General features: G+C 47.9%; 1 protein-coding gene across 1 annotated transcript; it reads left to right on the top strand.

The window, feature by feature from the left end:
• The first annotated feature begins 2134 nt into the window (after window positions 1–2134).
• LOC103994759 (probable methyltransferase PMT2) lies at window positions 2135–17105 on the top strand. The gene is made up of 7 exons (XM_009415187.3): window positions 2135–2203; window positions 2842–3512; window positions 3667–3877; window positions 4015–4309; window positions 14829–15218; window positions 16281–16358; window positions 16519–17105. Exons 2-7 carry the CDS (start codon window positions 2868–2870, stop codon window positions 16745–16747), a joined length of 1848 nt encoding a protein of 615 aa, XP_009413462.2. The 5' UTR covers window positions 2135–2203; window positions 2842–2867; the 3' UTR covers window positions 16748–17105.
• Window positions 17106–17485: the final 380 nt, after the last annotated feature.

The following is a 17485-nucleotide window of genomic DNA, read 5'->3' as shown; positions in this document are numbered from 1 at the left end:
ATTAGATCATGATTGAGATGGTTATTTAAATTGTCCTGTAATCACTAAATCATAATAACAATCTAGATAGATAACTATGAATCAAATCTCAACAATTGATGAGGTGGAGCAGATCTGATATAGATAAAGTGATCAACCAAATTAGATTTGATGAAGTGGTCTTTGTTGTTTATCTTCTGATTTGATCAAATTTGATCGAAGGAATGTAGTCATTGTGAAGCAATTTGGAATATATCGGTTGCAGTGAGAGATCATAAGGGGAGATCATGCGAGGAAGAATCACGTAAGGAGGGATGCAGCTTTCAACTTCAATCGTGCAGGTGTTAGAGTAAGAGCAGAACAGACTGCTATTGCCATAGTAGTAAGGAGAAAGCACTATTGGGAGGAGGCACTACAGGAGTGACTATGGATTAGTGAGGAGAAATCACCAATGGGGAGAAGGTGCAGGTAGTAAGAGGAATCACTAATGTCGAGCAGATTAGCAAGAATGAGGCAGTGGGAGTCAGTGTCACCTGGACAAATCAGTGATGAAGGAGTCATCATCAACGATGAAGCTTTGACAAGGAAACTGATCACTTACAATTGGAAATAGGAGAGGAAACCTTCCTTGGAAGCAAGGGAGCCCTCGTACCATGAAAATTTTGTCCTGAATGAGGATGATTTCATTCATTAAGGTAATATATAGTTATACAGATTTGAGAGAAATATTTTTCTAAATTATACTCTCAAATTATGCGTATATATGATGATGATGATTGATTCTTAAATTATAAAATAATTAAAAATTTAAAAATATAACAAATATAAAATTATTATTTTATATTTATTTTAATTAAAATATTTTAGAAATCAAGTGAGTTGAATGCTGTACAGAAGCCACACTCCATATATTGCAGCCCAGGCCTTGGTGTGCAGAACAAAGAAGACAAGGCTCTTTCGTCACCAGACGTACGTGAAGAAGAAGAAGGGTGGAAGGAAGGGCAAAGGAATCAATTAGTCTGACTTCACTGTTCACCCGATGACCATATCCGATGTGAGACTAAATAGGAGTATTAGAATCTAAGCTGGCTGATGGCAGGGATGAGGATGTAACTACAGCTGCTCAATTCACTGCACCGTACTGTTATTAGAAAGGAAGCTTCACTGAAAGAACCAGCAGCTATATCATGTCCTCTGTCATGGACGAGCATGGTGTTGTTTCCATCGTCTCTCTCCTACGACCATGTGCAGGTCAATCGAGATAGCAAACCTTAAAATGGAACTTGATGGATTCATCATCACATCACGTAGAGGAGTTGCTTTTACGTACTAATCCATGCATGCAACGTGGGTTTTGTTTGGTACTACTCCATGCATTCTTCACTGGTCGAAGGATAAGACTCCTGACTTGCGATGCCAAGTATACCTGTTCGCGAGAGAGAGAGAATCTCAAACCCAGCATATAATAGGAAGCGGTGTATACGTGGCACTGATTCAGTGGAGTTTATGTTGTTTTCTGGCTTGGGAAGGATGTCCGATCCTTACGGCAAAGGAAAAGAAGTGTCGTCACCGATCAATGCTTAAGGCTCTCTTCGACGATGAGCTGTTCCACCTCGAACAGCAAGCGGCACGAATTAAATACATGCCTACGAGATTCGTGGTTTCGATAATAGTAATAGAGAAGTTTGTACGGTGCCCCAGGAGATACAGCTGATCCAGTACGAGGAGTTGTTTGTTCTATTGCAGGATAAAACGGGCGCAAAGATCTTTACGCCCGTTCCGTTGGTGGAATATTGGTGGGCCATAATGAAAGTTTCTACGGACAAATCGCATATGATCACTATGCGAACTGTGATATACGGTCATATGTGAACTCCGAGAGCGTCGGGCGTGTAGATGGACGGATGTTGATTGTCCTCATCAAACTTATATGCGGGATGTAGCGGTGATGGGCACTGGGGAGACTCGTCGAGGAAGTCGCGAGGACGACCAACGGAGATATCGGAGAGATGTGGACGGGCGATTCTTCTTGTGTTTTCCTTTTATTTTTTTTGGGTTTCGAAAATTGAATCCAAGAAGAGGATTATGTCGAATCCCGATGTTGGTTTCGATCGAATCATAGGGCTTTAACGTCGGGTGGGTGGGTGGGTGGATGAAGGAGAAGAGGTCTCTTTAGGGCTCCTTGGTTGCTCGAGATCCTCTTCTTTTGTTGCCTTTTGGATCGGTGAGTCAGTCGTTTGTTTTCTTGCTCAATTTGTGCTTATTCTTTTGCACTGATGGCCGAGGTGGCTCGAACTTGAGCTTTCTAATCGAGGTTTTCAGAGCTTAATGCATAGACACTTGCGGATTCCATTCAAGATGAATGACATTGCTAACTTTGAGGATTTTGGCATAAACGAGAAATATTTAATCACTCTTTTCTTAAAGATGTAGAACAGGTTGTTCTTGCTTGTTTACCTTATTCAAGAAAAAGGGTATGTTTGGTACCAATCGGAGTTTATATATGTTGTTTCTTCTCGATTAGGAAGGCTAGAGTTTAGTAGAATGCTGCAGTCTCAATAGATAAGAAACACATATTTGAGATCCAGGCTTTATAAATACTTGTCATATGCCAGTCTAGAGATATTAAATGCCATTAATTTCATGTTGGTCGTGTAATCTGTTGCTTGAAAGCTACGTTAATACTTGATGGTAGTAAAATCTTTTACTTTTTTAAGGTAGGTGACTTGATTTCTCACATCTGCTTTTTCTGTGAATTATGTATTTCGTCAAGATTGATGTCTCTGTTGTTTGTTGTTACTTAGAACTACAAACTTAGAACAACTTGATTAATGAAGTGGAACTTGTATTGTTTATATACAGCTTAGGAAATCTTTCAGGCGCACACCATGGCTCCAAAGATAAATCATGGTGAGGGATGGACTAGGAACTCATTATCCTTAATTGTTGTGATCGGTCTCTGTTGCTTCTTCTATGTTTTGGGTGCGTGGCAACGGAGTGGTTTCGGGAAGGGGGACAGTATCGCTCTACAAATTACTAAGCAGACAGCATGCACGGACATTCAAAATCTAAATTTCGAGACCCATCACAGTGGGTTAGGCAGCCTGAGCGATCTTGGTGATTCGGAAGCAAAAACATTTGAGCCTTGTGATGATCGTTACACCGATTACACTCCTTGCCATGATCAAAATCGAGCGATGACCTACCCTCGAGACAACATGATATACAGAGAGAGGCATTGCCCATCTGATGAGGAGAAACTGTATTGTCTTATACCTGCCCCCAAGGGTTATGTGGCACCTTTCCCATGGCCTAAGAGCCGTGATTATGTTCCCTATGCTAATGTCCCTTACAAGAGCTTGACTGTTGAGAAGGCTGTTCAGAACTGGGTTCATTATGAGGGTAATGTGTTCAGGTTTCCTGGCGGTGGGACTCAATTCCCTCAAGGTGCAGATAAATACATTGACCAACTTGCCTCTGTCATTCCAATTGATAATGGGACTGTCAGAACTGCACTAGACACTGGTTGTGGGGTATGGAACATCTCTGTTTATATATCTGCTCTCAGCTCATCTTCAACCCTTTTGTTCTTATAATTTAAACTTTTGTTTAGAGGGACAAGGATGAAGCTAGTATTTTTGGCCTTTGCTTTGATTTTGACTGTGTTGGTGATATATATTTTTTCAGGTCGCCAGTTGGGGTGCTTATTTATTTAAAAGGAATGTATTAGCCATGTCGTTTGCACCAAGGGACTCACATGAGGCACAGGTACAGTTTGCACTGGAACGAGGTGTTCCTGCAGTTATCGGTGTTCTTGGATCAATTGAACTTCCATACCCATCTAGAGCATTTGACATGGCTCACTGTTCAAGGTGCTTGATTCCATGGGGTGCAAATGGTTAGAATTAGTTACATTAAATCTGTTTATTTGTCAAGTTCATTCATTTGTTCTTGATTTCTTTGCAAAAAGCTCCGTTCTCTAATTGATTCTGATCCTTTTTCTTACACTTTGTTTTTGGTCTTCTTTCTCTTCAGATGGAGTTTACATGATGGAGGTGGATAGGATTCTCAGACCTGGTGGTTATTGGGTGCTCTCAGGTCCCCCAATCAACTGGAAAGTTAACTATCAGGTCTGGAAGCGCACAAAGGACGATTTTGAGGAAGAACAGCGGAAGATCGAGGAAATCGCCGAACTTCTTTGTTGGGAGAAGATCTATGAGACGGCTGAATTTGCCATTTGGAGGAAGAGAATAAATGCTGAATCCTGCACTCAGAGGCAAGATGAAATTGGAGTAAATATATGTGAAACAACAAACCCAGATGATGTCTGGTAAGTGATATTCTTTCTCCAGCCATTGAAATTCTCAAACAAATGCAAGAGTGTTGAAGATATTTGATGACTGCAGTTGTACATGGGATTTATGGTATAAGTGGTTAATGAGGAATGCTGTCTTTATGACGTTATTCTCTCCTTAATGATTCAGTCTTGTAATTGAATTACTTCAAAAACCTTGATTCATTGTGATATTCTAATATTCTTCTTTTTCTATTAGAAAGATTGAGAACAGACTTAATACAAGAAGAAGAATAATTCACAGCATATCCTAGCTGTTAAGGTTGGTTAGATAGATATTTTCCCGCTGTTGATCTCTTTTCAGGGAAACATAAGTAGTCAAAACTGATAGTATGCAAATATATCATGTTAATTTTTGTTCATGATCTCGAATGTGGACTATAAGTGGTCATTTAGTACATCAGTTTCGAGTTGTGACTTAGAACCCCACAACTGAAATCCCAAAAAGACATCTTAGTGATTTTAATCATATATTCAACATGTGCTTTGTCCGTGAGCAAAGCACTGATTTAAAAAAGAAATGCACTATATGTTTTTGTACTGTTGTACATGATATTATGATATTAAAGTAGCTCGAGTGAAATAGGATGGTGTTAGTGAACAAAAGTAACGTGACTGATGAGTCAACACGGTTAGGTCCGTAGGTCGATATTGGGAGTTTCTTGCGGGGTGAGTATGATGATGAGGTGGCCGCGCCTTCGGGAAGGAATGTTGGTCGGTGTTGGTCGGGATCCGGGCCGGTTCACTGCTCTCCTTTGTGCGATGGAAGGTATCTCTTGGGTCGAGATGCTCATCGCTCGGGGGTGTCCGCCTTCCTGCAAAATGGCCTTCGTCGAGTGCTTCCCGACTTTGGCCCCTCCGACGAGCAAATCAGTGGAGTATTTGATATCGTGTTTTTTTTTTTCTCCTTTGGCTGGGTGTCGGTCAAGGGTTTTTATACTATTGTGTCAGGATTGGTTGCGCCTCAGTTCGGTGTGGCCGCTGACCCTTGTGGGATGGGATGGCTTTTCTGACGAGCTAGCGTCTTGGGGGATGCCTGAGCGGCGTCAGACGGCACCGCCTTGAGCCCTTGGGATAGTCGTGTCACATAGTGTCTTGGTAAGGAACCTGGCTTGACGTGCATCACGAGGTTCTAATGGCGTGTGGCGTTGGATTCTGATATTGGTTGGGATGTGGCATGTGACATCGGTGATGACTCATCTAGGGGTCAAAATATGTCTTATCACTTCTCCCCCCCCTCCAAGGCGTGCCACTGGGTCCCTAATGGGTCGGGAGACATGCCTGGGGCTGAAGGACATGATTGTACTAGTTGCTCGCACGGGGAAGCCGGATTTGACTCATCGGGGGGCGGTTTTAGAGGGGCGGTGCCCTGTGATTTGGATAGGATTAATCCTGCTGATCGAACGGTGGGGACCTGATGAGGCAATACCTAAATGTCAAAATCGGCCAGACAAGACCCGCGGAGCGAACCCGATGTGTCTCAGTTTAGATGATGGGTTTCGTATGGCTCGGAGCTATGGTTGCCAAGTTTGCAAGTCGGCAAGCGAATTGAGGCAGCTTGATATAAAGACTTATCGGGGGGGCGAATCAGAGTCAACGTGAAGCGGCTTGGATAACGGGTTAGGCCGGTGATTCGGGTGCTAGATCGACCGAGATGTGACTCAGGAATAAGATTGGCTGTGAGGTGTAGCTTGAGCGATGGATCGGGCTTGTGGGCCGAGTGACCAAATCCGGTTCTGGTTCTAGTGCCGACGAGTCACAAATTGGGAGCGATCGGGAGCGACCCAGGTAGGAAACGAGCCTAGGGACTGAGTGACTCATCTCGGCTATGGATTGAATCTGGGGACCGAGTGAGTAAGCTCGGCTACGAATTGAATCTGGGGATTGAGTGAGAAAGCTCGGCTCCGATTGAATCTGGGGACCGAGTGAGTAAGCTCGGCTCCGAATCAAATCTGGGGATCGAGTGAGTAAGCTCGGCTCCAAATCAAATCTGGGGATCGAGTGAGTAAGCTCGGCTCTAAATCGAATCTGGGGACCGAGTGAGTGAGCTCAACTCCGATTGAATTTGGGGACCGAGTGAGGAAGCTTGGCTTCGAATCGAATCTCAGGACCGAGTGGGTGAGTTCGGCTATGGATTGAATCTGGGGATCGAGTGACTAAGCTCGGCTCCGAATCAAATCTGGGGACCGAGTGAGTGAGCTCGGCTCTGGATTGAATCTGGGGACCGAGCGAGTAAGCTCAGCTTTGAATCAAATCTAGGGACCAAGTGGGTGAGCTCGGCTCCGATTGAATCTGGGGACCGATTCATACCTGAATGCTGAATGCCATTACGCCATGTGGCGGGTCGGGTGGAGCGTCACGGGGCCTGGCGGGAAACTTCGTTTTGAATGGCCTTTCGGTGGGGGGGTCTCGGGTGATGGGATGCCTCTGGCGGGAGTTCCGAGGCAGGCGAATCTAGCGGATCCGAGGGGTTGCGACGAGTCTTTAATGCCGCGACTGTTCCTCTCCTCAGGAAGCCCTAATTGTCGCCTCGCCGTGGGTTACTCGCCTTTTATAATCCCCATACAGGGCGGTTGCCATCACCTTCGCCATCAGTCTTTCATTCCGCACTTCGGCTCTTTCTTGCAACTCCGCCGTTCTCCTTGCTTCAATCCCTCGCCCCGGACCCCGGGCTTCTTCCTCGCAACTTTGAGGTCAGGATGTCTCCGTCTTCGTCTTCGTTTTTGTCTTTGTCTTCATTTTCGTCCTCGTCTCCCTCTCCTTCTCCTTCTCCTTCTCCTTCCCCCTCTGCAAATTCCCGGGATGAGGTAGTGAGTGTGTCTTCGGGTAGCGCTTCCTCAAAGGCCTTAAAGGGTTCAGTTGTACTTGAGGCCCTCAAGTTATGGCATGACATTGACTCGGTGGTGACCGAGGACCTTTTGAAAGTGCTCCGGGATCGCTACCGCATCCCGGAGCGTTACGGCCTGCACGCCCCTTAGCCTGGGCAGCAGCTGTACGACCAGTTTCCTGACGGATTCGGGTTAACCGTGGGGGCACCCGAGGCGGGGCTGTGGTTCTTGGTGCACCTTGTTATTAGGGATTATCTTCACTTTTGGAGGATCTCCCCCTCCCAGGTGTTGCCAAACTCCTGGCGCTACTTGGTGGCTTTCATCTGGGAGTGTCGAGGGGCTGGGATCGAACCGTCTCGACCCCTCTTTCTGGCTTGTTTCCACTTAGGCAGGGGACTAGGCAGGTATTACTTGACCGCCCACAGCGGTTTTAAGATCAGTGGTGCGCCCTCCAACAACAAAGGTTGGAAGAGGCATTTCTTCTATATTAGTTGTGATCAAGAGTGGGGCTTCAGCACCAAGTGGGCTTTTCGGACCATCGATAACGCCCTCCCGTCGCCTTCTGCTGGAGACGCAGCGGCCGTGGATCGTCTAAGGGGTATCCTGTCCTCTTCTCGGGCAATTAAGGAAATGATCGAGGAGTGGAAGGTCGAAGCGGAGCTGAGCCCCACCACCGGGGGTATGGCCATTCATATATAATGGATTGTTCGCTCATCCCAAACCATTTAACTGCTGCCTATTTTGTAGAAATGGTGGATCTGAGATCGATGAAGAAGACGGCTAGCGCCAAGGCCGTCGAGCCCTCGTCTCGGGATGGGGAGGGCTCTGGAGGTGGGGTTGTCCCGTTGGAGGGCACGCCGAAGAGGGTGTCGGCATCACCGGCATCGGAGCGCCCTCTTAAGAAGATAAAGATGGTGGCTCGGAAGATGCCTGTAAGCCGGGCCACCTGCTCGAGCGCCTCCCTGGAATCGCCCAGGGCTATAGCCCAGGGGGAGGGTTCAGGAAGTGTGAAGGGGAAAGGGTCGACCGGGTCATCCGGCAGCGACCCTTCCAAGAGGGCGTCGACGTGCCCCTTGTCGGTATGGGAACTGTGCCGCATCTATTCCTGGGCTGAGGGTGGGCAGTACCAAGCCCAGCGTATGACCGATCTTCTGGCCGGGGAGCCTGGGGCCCCTTATGCCGCTCGGTGGTTGACTCTCAAGGCCGACAGTCGTCTCTGGGGCAATGGGCTAACCGCTCAAGAGTTCGTTTGAGGGGCGTTGCACCCAGGCCTAGCCAAGGACCTCTACAGCTCCACTTCTGAAGTGCTGGTAGAGCGGGCAGCCAAGTCGCTCATTTGGGTAAGTAATGGCTTCCTTCTCCTACTCAATCCCCTCTTTCTTGGGTGCTGACATCGATCCTCATGCAGAGCCAGCACTACGGTATGGCGTTGATCGACTGGGTCCTCGACGCCGGGCGGGTGATCGGGCGCCAGTTGGAGATCAACACCACCCTCCGATTGGAGATCCTGGAGCTATGAGACAAGGGGGGTCTAGAGGCTATTTCCATGGCCGAAGAGCGCGCCACGACACTGGGTGAGGAGGTGGCTCGTTTGAAGACTGAGCTGGAAGAAAGCCGGTCACAAATCCGTTCACTAGATGATGAGCTACTGACCCTCTCCTAGGATGTCGAGACCACCAGACCGAGCTGGAAGAAAGCCGGTCACAAATCCGTTCCCCTTGCTCGGGTCGTGTCGCTCACTTCTGCTCTTCGGAGGACGAGGTCCCTGATCTTGATCGGGCACGGGCGGACCCGTCGGTTGTAAATTTGAGCTGCCACCTTCTTATATGACAAGATACACAGATGTGCCTTAGCTCTCCCTTCCTCAAGGAGATCTAGGTTTGCTCGGAGCCCCTCCTCGGAGTCTCCTTGCTCGTAATTAGAGGTGCGCAGGGTCGGGAATAACGTTTCGGGCGGCAGGATCGCCTCGGTCTCGAATGCCAGGCTGAACGGAGACTCCCCCGAGGCGGTTTTGGGAGTTATTTGCATTGCCCACAGGATGCTAGGAAGCTCGTCCACCTAGGCACCATATGCGCCTAAGATTCTCCTCTTGAGGCCTTCCATAATCGCCCGGTTCATCACCTCAGTTTGGCCGTTAGTTTGGGGGTGCGCGACTGAGCTAAACTTCAACTGGATCCCGTACGACTGGCAATAGGCCTTGAACTTAGTGTTGTTGAATTGAGTTCTGTTGTTGGTGATGATAGCTTTCGGGATCTCGAACCGGGTGATGATATTATTCCACGTGAAGCTCTGGACTTGCTTCTCGGTAATGGAGGCCAAGGGTTTGGCTTCCACCCACTTCATGAAGTAGTTGACCCCGACTATGAGAAAGCATCGCTGACCCGATGCTGGAGGGAAGGGTCCAAGGAGTTCGAGGCCCCATTGGGCAAAGGGCCAGGCCATGTCCATCGGAGTAAGGGGAACGGTTGGTTGGTGCGGTAGTCGGGTGTGCCGCTGGCATTGTGGGCACTGCTGCACGTATGACATGGCGTCCTAGCACATGGTTGGCCAGTAATATCCTTGCCGAAGGGTTTTGAAAGCTAAGGTTCGTCTCCCGATGTGCTCCCCACAAATCCCCTCATGAAGCTTGGTGAGGACCACCTTAGCTTCTGATGGCGCAAGGCAACATAGGAGGGGTTGAGAGAAGGCCCTTCGGTATAACTTTCTACCAATGATGCAGTACTAGGCTTGAGTTCGCCTTAACCGTCTCATAGCCACTGGGTCGTCGGGCTCCCCTCCCCCTGCTTTGTATCAGAGGATCTCCTCCATCCAGCTCAGTGATGAACTCGTTTCGGTGACCTCGTGAGTCGCTATTGTCGGGACCGCTATGGAATCAATAGTTGGGGCCGACCTTAGGCCACGAGTGGAGGCTGATCTGGCCAGCGCATCAGCCCGTGTGTTCTACGGCTGAGGTATTCTGGTGACTAAAAGGCGGTTGAATCGATGGGCGAGTCACTTTGCCTCCATTAGGTATGACACCATCGTTGGGTCTCGGGCTTCGTAGCTTCCATTAACATGTCCCATTACCAGCTAGGAGTCACTGAAGATTTCAAGGTCACCTACATGCATCTCCAGAGCGAAGCGTAGGCCGTGGAGTAGCGCATCATACTCGGCCTCATTGTTAGTGGCTCGGAATTGCAATTGGAGTGATCTCTCGTAGGTTTCTCCCGACGGGTCTTAGAGGATAAGCCCGACCCCGATCGCTTCGGAAGTGGACGAGCCATCTACATGCAAGGTCCACGTGTTCTGATCACTCTCCTGCCCCACAGCGTGGTCCTAAGGGGTTAGCTCGGAAATGAAATCAACTAGTGCTTAAGCTTTGATGGCAGTCCTGGGGGAGTACTGAATATCGAATTCATTGAGCTCGACCAGCCATCGCAGCATGCGACCTGATGCGTCAAAGTTGGAGAGGATCTGTCGTAGCGGTTGGTCGGTGATCACTTTGATTGTATGGGCTTGAAAGTAGGGCCGCAACTTTCGGGCCATCTTGATAAGAGCGAGAGCTAACTTCTCGATCAGGGAGTACCATGCCTCGGGCCCCCCGAGGATATGGCTGATGTAATGTATGGGTAGCTACGTCGGTGGTATCTCTCGAATTAACACCAAGCTGACGGCTTGTGCTGAGGCCACCAAGTAGAGACCGAGGGTTTCGCCCGGCTTGGGCGAGGCGAGTCGAGGCAAGTGGGCAAGGCACGCCTTTAACTTTTCGAAGGCTTCCTCGCACTCTGAAGTCCAGGTAAAGTTTTTGACTCGTCGTAGAGTCCGGAAGAAGGGGAGGCACTTGTCACCTGAACGCGACACGAACCTGCTGAGGGCTGCCAACCTCCTGGCAAGTCGCTGCACCTCTTTGGCTGAGCGAGGCGAGTGCATCTCGGTGACGGCCCACACCTTTTCTGGGTTGACGTCTATCCCTCGCTAGTGAATGACAAAGCCGAGGAACCTCCCCAAGATGACTCCGAAGATGCACTTCATAGGGTTCAAACGCATATTGAACTGCTTGAGTGTTTGGAACGTTTCCGCCAAGTCGGCCAGGTGTGTTCTTGCGACCTTGCTCTTTACAATCATGTCTCTACATACACCTCCATATTCCTCCCGAGCTGGTGCTTGAAAAGTTTGTCGACCATCCTTTGGTAAGTCGCCCCAGTGTTCTTTAGGCCGAAGGGCATCACCTTGTAATAATATGCCCCTCAATTGGTGATGAAGGCAGTGTCTTCTTGGTCTTGGGTTGCCATCCGTATTTGGTTGTAGCCTGAGAATGCATCCATGAACGTAAGGCGTTCATGGCCCGTGGTGGCGTCGACTAACTGGTCTATCCTGGGGAGTGGACAGCAGTCCTTGGGGTATGCCCAGTTGAGATCGGTGTAATCAACACACATCCTCCAACTTCCATTAGGTTTTTTAACGAGGACTACATTCGACAGCCATCGAGGGTATTTAACCTTAGTAATGAATCCGGCCTTTATAAGGCGATCGACCTCATCCTCGATCACCTTCTGTCGGTCGGGGGTGAACCTCCTTGGCCTTTGTCTCACCGATCGTGCCTCGGGATCGATGTTGAGCCGGTGTTGGGCCACTTCTGGGTCGATCCCGGGCATCTCCTCGGGGGACCACGCGAATATGTCGGCGTTCTTCCTTAAGAAGTCAATGAGGTGGAGCTGGTCTGCTTCGGGGAGCGTGGCTCCGACCTTGACGGTTTGGTCGGGACGGCTCCTCTTTAGGGGTACCTCAATGAGTGGCTCGGGAGGCTCCAACGGCCTTTGCAGTACGGGTTCTTCATGGGGATCGGGAACCGGAGCTGGGTGCGATTTTCTTGGGAGAGCAACCGTGGTAACGTAGCATCACCTTGACTCCCCTGGGTCACTTCGGGCCTCCCTAATCCCTGCCGAGGTCAGAAACTTGATGGTCCTATGGTAGGTGGAAACCATCGCCTTTATCTTGTTAAGCGTTGGGCGGCCGAGGATGATGTTATAGGCCGAGGGCAGATCGACTACCATGAAGGTGGTCATTATCGTATTCGTCCTCGGCTCCTCCCCAATGGTGACGGGGAGGACCGTGGTCCCGAGCGGGGAGATGGAATCCCTTGTGAATCCTGTGAGGACCGACGTCATAGGGGTAAGGTCTCCCTCGGTCAAGCCAAGCTTCTTGAAGGCGTCAAAGTAAAGAACGTCGGCGGAGCTCCCAGTGTCAACCATCACTCTCTTAACTCGGGCATTAGCGATTTGGATGGAGATCACCAGAGCGTCATCATGGTGGGAGCGCTCGACCTACCCAGCCTCGAAGGTGATTTCAGGCTCAAGATCAGGCCGGGGATGTTTCTCGACAGTGTTGCGGGCGTAGGCCTTTCTCGCCGCAGAGCTGTTGCCATCGACCGCTGGTCCCCCGAAGACTCTCGATAGGTCCCTTAGAGTGTGGAGTCACCTCCGGGGATTTGAGGTAACGTCCGAGGTGATCTCTCCGGATAAGCACCTATATTTAATTCTGGAGGTCACGACAGTCCTCCGTGTCATGTCCGTAGTCCCGATGGAACCTGCAATATTTATACCGATCTTTGTGAGTGGCCTTCATAGGACGAGGTTGTTGCAAGAGACCTGTCTCCTTGATTTGGGGGAAGATCTCAGTGCGGGACATATTTAGGGGGAGAGGCGGGGGCCTCGGGAGTGGTAGCTCTTGCCGGCCGAGTCCATGGCGGGGTGTCACCGGGGTTGCTGAGGTCGTTCCCCGAGACAGTTCTGCCCTTGGCCTTTTGCCTTCCATGTGCCTCCCTGCCACTAATGCCTCGGTGACGACGTACTGGTTGGCATGTTGTAGCATTTCGGAAATGGTCACTGGTGGCTTCTCGATCAACGACTAGAAGAACCTTGAATGCTTCAAATCCATCAGAAAGGCCTGCAAGATTAGAGAGGGGTGAACATCCGGAAACGCCCGGATCTCGGTGGCAAAACATGCCACGAACTGAGAGAGCGACTCATCTTCGTGCTGGGATAGCGCGAGCAGGTTGGTCATGGAAGGCCTGGGTCGTGCGCTAGCGAGGAAGTTTTGTTCGAACTCCCTGGTAAGCTGGTCGAAGGATGAGACTGAGGATTGGCGTAGCGAGCTGAACCATGTTCGTGCCGACCCCCTCAGAGTGGTTAGAAATGCACGGTACATCAATGCATCGGAGGTGCCGTAGAAGGCCATCTGGGTCCGGAATTCGGAGACGTGCTCCATAGGATTGGAGTTGCCGTCATATGTCTCCAATGTCGGTAGCTTGAAGTTGAGGGGTACTGGCTTGTCCTGTACTTCTTGAGTGAAAGGGGACCCGCCCGAGCCACCTTCACTAGATTCGCTCCGTGATTTTCGAAACTCGCGCTGGAATGCGTCCAGGCATTGGTTGACATGGGACAGTTGGGCCCTAAGTGAGTCGTCCACCGAGTCAGATGATATGGTGTCAGGCTCGAGATGAGGTAGCGCGGCTCGATAGGGTGTGGGTATGTTCTGCCTGGGAGGACCTCTCGGGTCCGTCGCTTGCTCTCGGGCTTCTCTGATCCTGACCTGCTCCCCGCTCGGGGGCTGCCGGGTCAAGTCGGTCGGGGACGTCGCTAGTCGCATGATTTGGGGAATGATAGGAGCGAGCGTCTGCATCATGCCTGCCATGGCCTGCATTTGCTTGGTCAGGCTAAGGAACGCCTCGTGTGTCACAGCCAAGGGCCTTGTGGTGAGCCCTAGGGCGACAATCCCATGTCATTAAACAGACGCCAGTAGTGATCCGACGTTGAAGCCGGGATCCCCCCATCTCCGGGGGCGGGGAGGGCTCGACTTTCTAGCTCGACGGAAGGGAGGTTAGTCGGTGGTTCTCTCCCGGGGAGAACTCCTGTCAGCTGCTCCTGCGACATTGGCCCTCCTTCTAGCGCCAAAATGTTAGTGAACAAAAGTATCATAGCTGATAAGTCAGTATGGTTAGGTCCGCAGGTCGATATCGGGAGCTTCTTGTGGGGTGAGTAGGATGATGAGGTGGCCGCGCCCTCGGGAAGGAATGTTGGTCGGCGTTGGTCGGGATTCGGGCCGACTCACTGCTCTTCTTTGTGCGATGGAAGGTATCTCCTGGGTCGAGACGCCCGTCGCTCGGGAGTGTCTACCTTCCTGCAAAATGGCCTTCGTTAGATGCTTCCTGACTTTGGCCCTTCCGATGAGCAAGTTAGTGGAGTGTTTGATATCGAGTTTTTTTTTCTCCTTTGGCCGGACGTCGGCTAGGGTTTTTTATACTATTGTGTGAGGATTGGTTGCACCTCGGTTCGGTGTGGCCGCTGACCATTGTGAGATGGGATGACTTTTCTGATGAGCTGGAGTCTTGGAGGATGCTTGAGCGGCGTCAGATGGCACCACCCCAAGCCCTTGAGATAGTCGTGTCGTATAGTATCTCGGTACGGAACCTAGCTTGACGTGCGTCACGAGGTTTTGATGACATGTGACGTCGGATTCTGATATTGGTTGGGACGTGGCATGTGACGTCGGTGATAACTTATCTGGGGGCTAAAATATGCCTTATCAGATGGTAAATCACATATGCCTGCTAATGTTTCTCCAAGTTGTTTTTGTACATGCACATATTTATTTCTCCCATAGCCTCTTTCATATTTTGATGATGTTAGGTACAAGAAGATGCAACCTTGCATAAATCGGTATCCTGAGGTTGGTAATCCTGAAGAGTTTGCTGGCGGTGAATTGAAGCCATTCCCTCAGAGGCTAAATGCTGTTCCACCTAGAATATCCAGTGGTTCTGTGCCAGGATTCTCAGTCAAATCTTATCATGAAGACAACAGACTGTGGCAAAAGCATGTCAAAACTTACAAGAAAATAAATGATTTACTTGACACTGGAAGGTACCGCAACATAATGGATATGAATGCACGTTTGGGTAGCTTTGCTGCAGCAATTGAGTCTCCAAAATTGTGGGTGATGAATGTTGTTCCTACAATTGCTGAGATATCCACTTTGGGTGTCATATATGAGCGTGGGCTAATCGGCATATATCATGACTGGTATTTATTTGTTGATTAATTTTATTAAGAATTTAAATTTTCATAAGAAACATGCTGAATCTTAACTCCACTGAGGAATTTACTATTGCTATCAAACTTAATATCTTCTTTTAAACTTGCTCAAATAGCAAGCCTTTTACTTGTGGGAATTGTAATTATCCAAAGAGTTATTTGTTATCTATTCTTCTCGATGGCCTGCCTATGTTTGACTGGTTCAGTTTTGCAATATAGGTTTTGATTCGTCATGCGTGCTTGTTTTTATTATCATATGTTTACCAAGTCAAGATATATCTGGACTTTAGATTGTTACAAACAGTGTAAAAGTTTGTACTTCTGAACCTTGGATCTTCTTTGCTGTTAGCTGTTACATTGTTGACCTTAGGATCCTATCATTTAAGTTTTTTCCTATATACAAACACATAAAAAGGGCTTATACGCTACAGCCAAACCAACAGAGACCTTAAATTTCCAACTTAGCATTAATATGCAATTACGGTAAAATTCTCCAGTCCAGCTATAACCAAGGAAGATCATAAGAGTTTCTGTAACACCTAGAAGGCCTGTGATCTGTTACATTGGTTTTAATTAAACCTTGTACATCCAGGAAACATATTGTTGGTTGCAAAGCAATATTATGGTGTCGGCTTGCTGGTTTTAATTGAAAAGATTTGGTAGCTGCACTAAATTGTCTGCTGTGGCTTTGAAAAACATTTTCTAAATATTATTTGTGGCCTTCTATTATTTATCCTACGTGCATATATAAACTTTGGTTCATTGAAAATTATAAGGCTGATAAATGCCGCCTCTTTTACATGATATAAGTCATTTAATGCTTACTTAAATATGAAGTGAGTCGACTTCAAGTTTTACTACATTACTTAATGGATTCGAGATGATATGGAAACCATTTAACATGTACTTTTTCTGTATATATTGAAATCACTATATTGAAGCATATGATTTTTCCAATTTTATGAAAAATATCTATTGTTTACTTGTGTTTTAAAACTTGTCATTACGTGTTCTGTCTTCAACCTTTGAACTTTTTGCTTCTTGGTTTAGGTGTGAAGCGTTTTCAACATACCCGAGGACGTATGATCTCATACATGCCAATGGTGTTTTCAGCTTGTACCAGAACAAGTAAGTTCATGTTTGGGTTTTGGGCAATACGTAATGACATGATGGTTTGCACACGTCCACACGAGATGGGTCTGTGGACCAAAATGAGGTTTAAAGATTTCATCCTCATGCTATGATAGAATCTTTTACTAAATTTACATGTTTTATACAATCATAACAGATGCAAAATGGAAGATATTCTTCTGGAGATGGACCGAATTTTGCGGCCAGAGGGTGCAGTCATATTACGTGATGACGTTGACGTTCTGATGAAGGTAAAGAAGATGGTTACCGGTATGAGATGGAACACTAAGTTGCTTGATCATGAGGACGGTCCCCTCGTTCCCGAGAAGATATTGGTTGCTGTAAAGCAGTACTGGATTGGTGGAAGCAAAAGTGACGAACAATGAGGTTGGCAAAGCATCTGTGCATACCTTTGATCCTGGAACGAGCCTCAACTTGCCGCAATGCTGCCATCAAGTGGGTTCACCAGCATTGACTTCTGACTTCAACCTCAGGTGGCAAATACTTTGGCTAGAGTTTTGTGACCATATCATTTTGATCTAAGCCTTTAGCTTTTCAACTACTGAAATTTTCCTTCATCACTCTTGTGTTCTTTCATTTATTTATTTTTTTCCAGGGAGAAACGTAGATGCTTCCTTCTAATTTTCTAGCTCTTGGTTCGTGTAAGATTGAGGTTACAAAACTACTGGTGTTTGTGTATCCTCTTGATTGTGTCACTGGGTAGGATGAATTTTTCTTTTTCAGTGATCTTGTTTTCGTTGTTAGAACGAAGTTCTACTGTAAACCAAATTGACGACCATCCTACTTGAGATCATGATAGGTTCTCCCGGCAGATCTCTTAGGAACATTAACTTGATTCTTGCATCTGTGCTTGTGATGATACTTAAGGAATTTGGTTGCTAAGTGAAACTTCAGACATTGATAATTAGGTTTCTTAAAAGTGGATATACACATTGACGGGGTTTTCAATGTGCTACTTTTTATTATTTCAACAACAAATATAGTCAAATTTGATCATTACCCTATCAAAATTGATCCGACCTTCTCTGTTTGTTTGTTTCAATCTCGTTGTATTGATTCAAAACCTCGAGCAGAGCTGCTTGTGTAGTTTAAGTAGGAGGGTT

This window comes from Musa acuminata, chromosome BXJ1-8 (genome assembly GCF_036884655.1).
Source record: "Musa acuminata AAA Group cultivar baxijiao chromosome BXJ1-8, Cavendish_Baxijiao_AAA, whole genome shotgun sequence".
NCBI classification, from domain to species: Eukaryota; Viridiplantae; Streptophyta; class Magnoliopsida; order Zingiberales; family Musaceae; genus Musa; species Musa acuminata.
The sequence above is the reverse complement of the archived record's forward strand: the minus strand, read 5'-3'. Positions and strand labels throughout refer to the sequence as shown.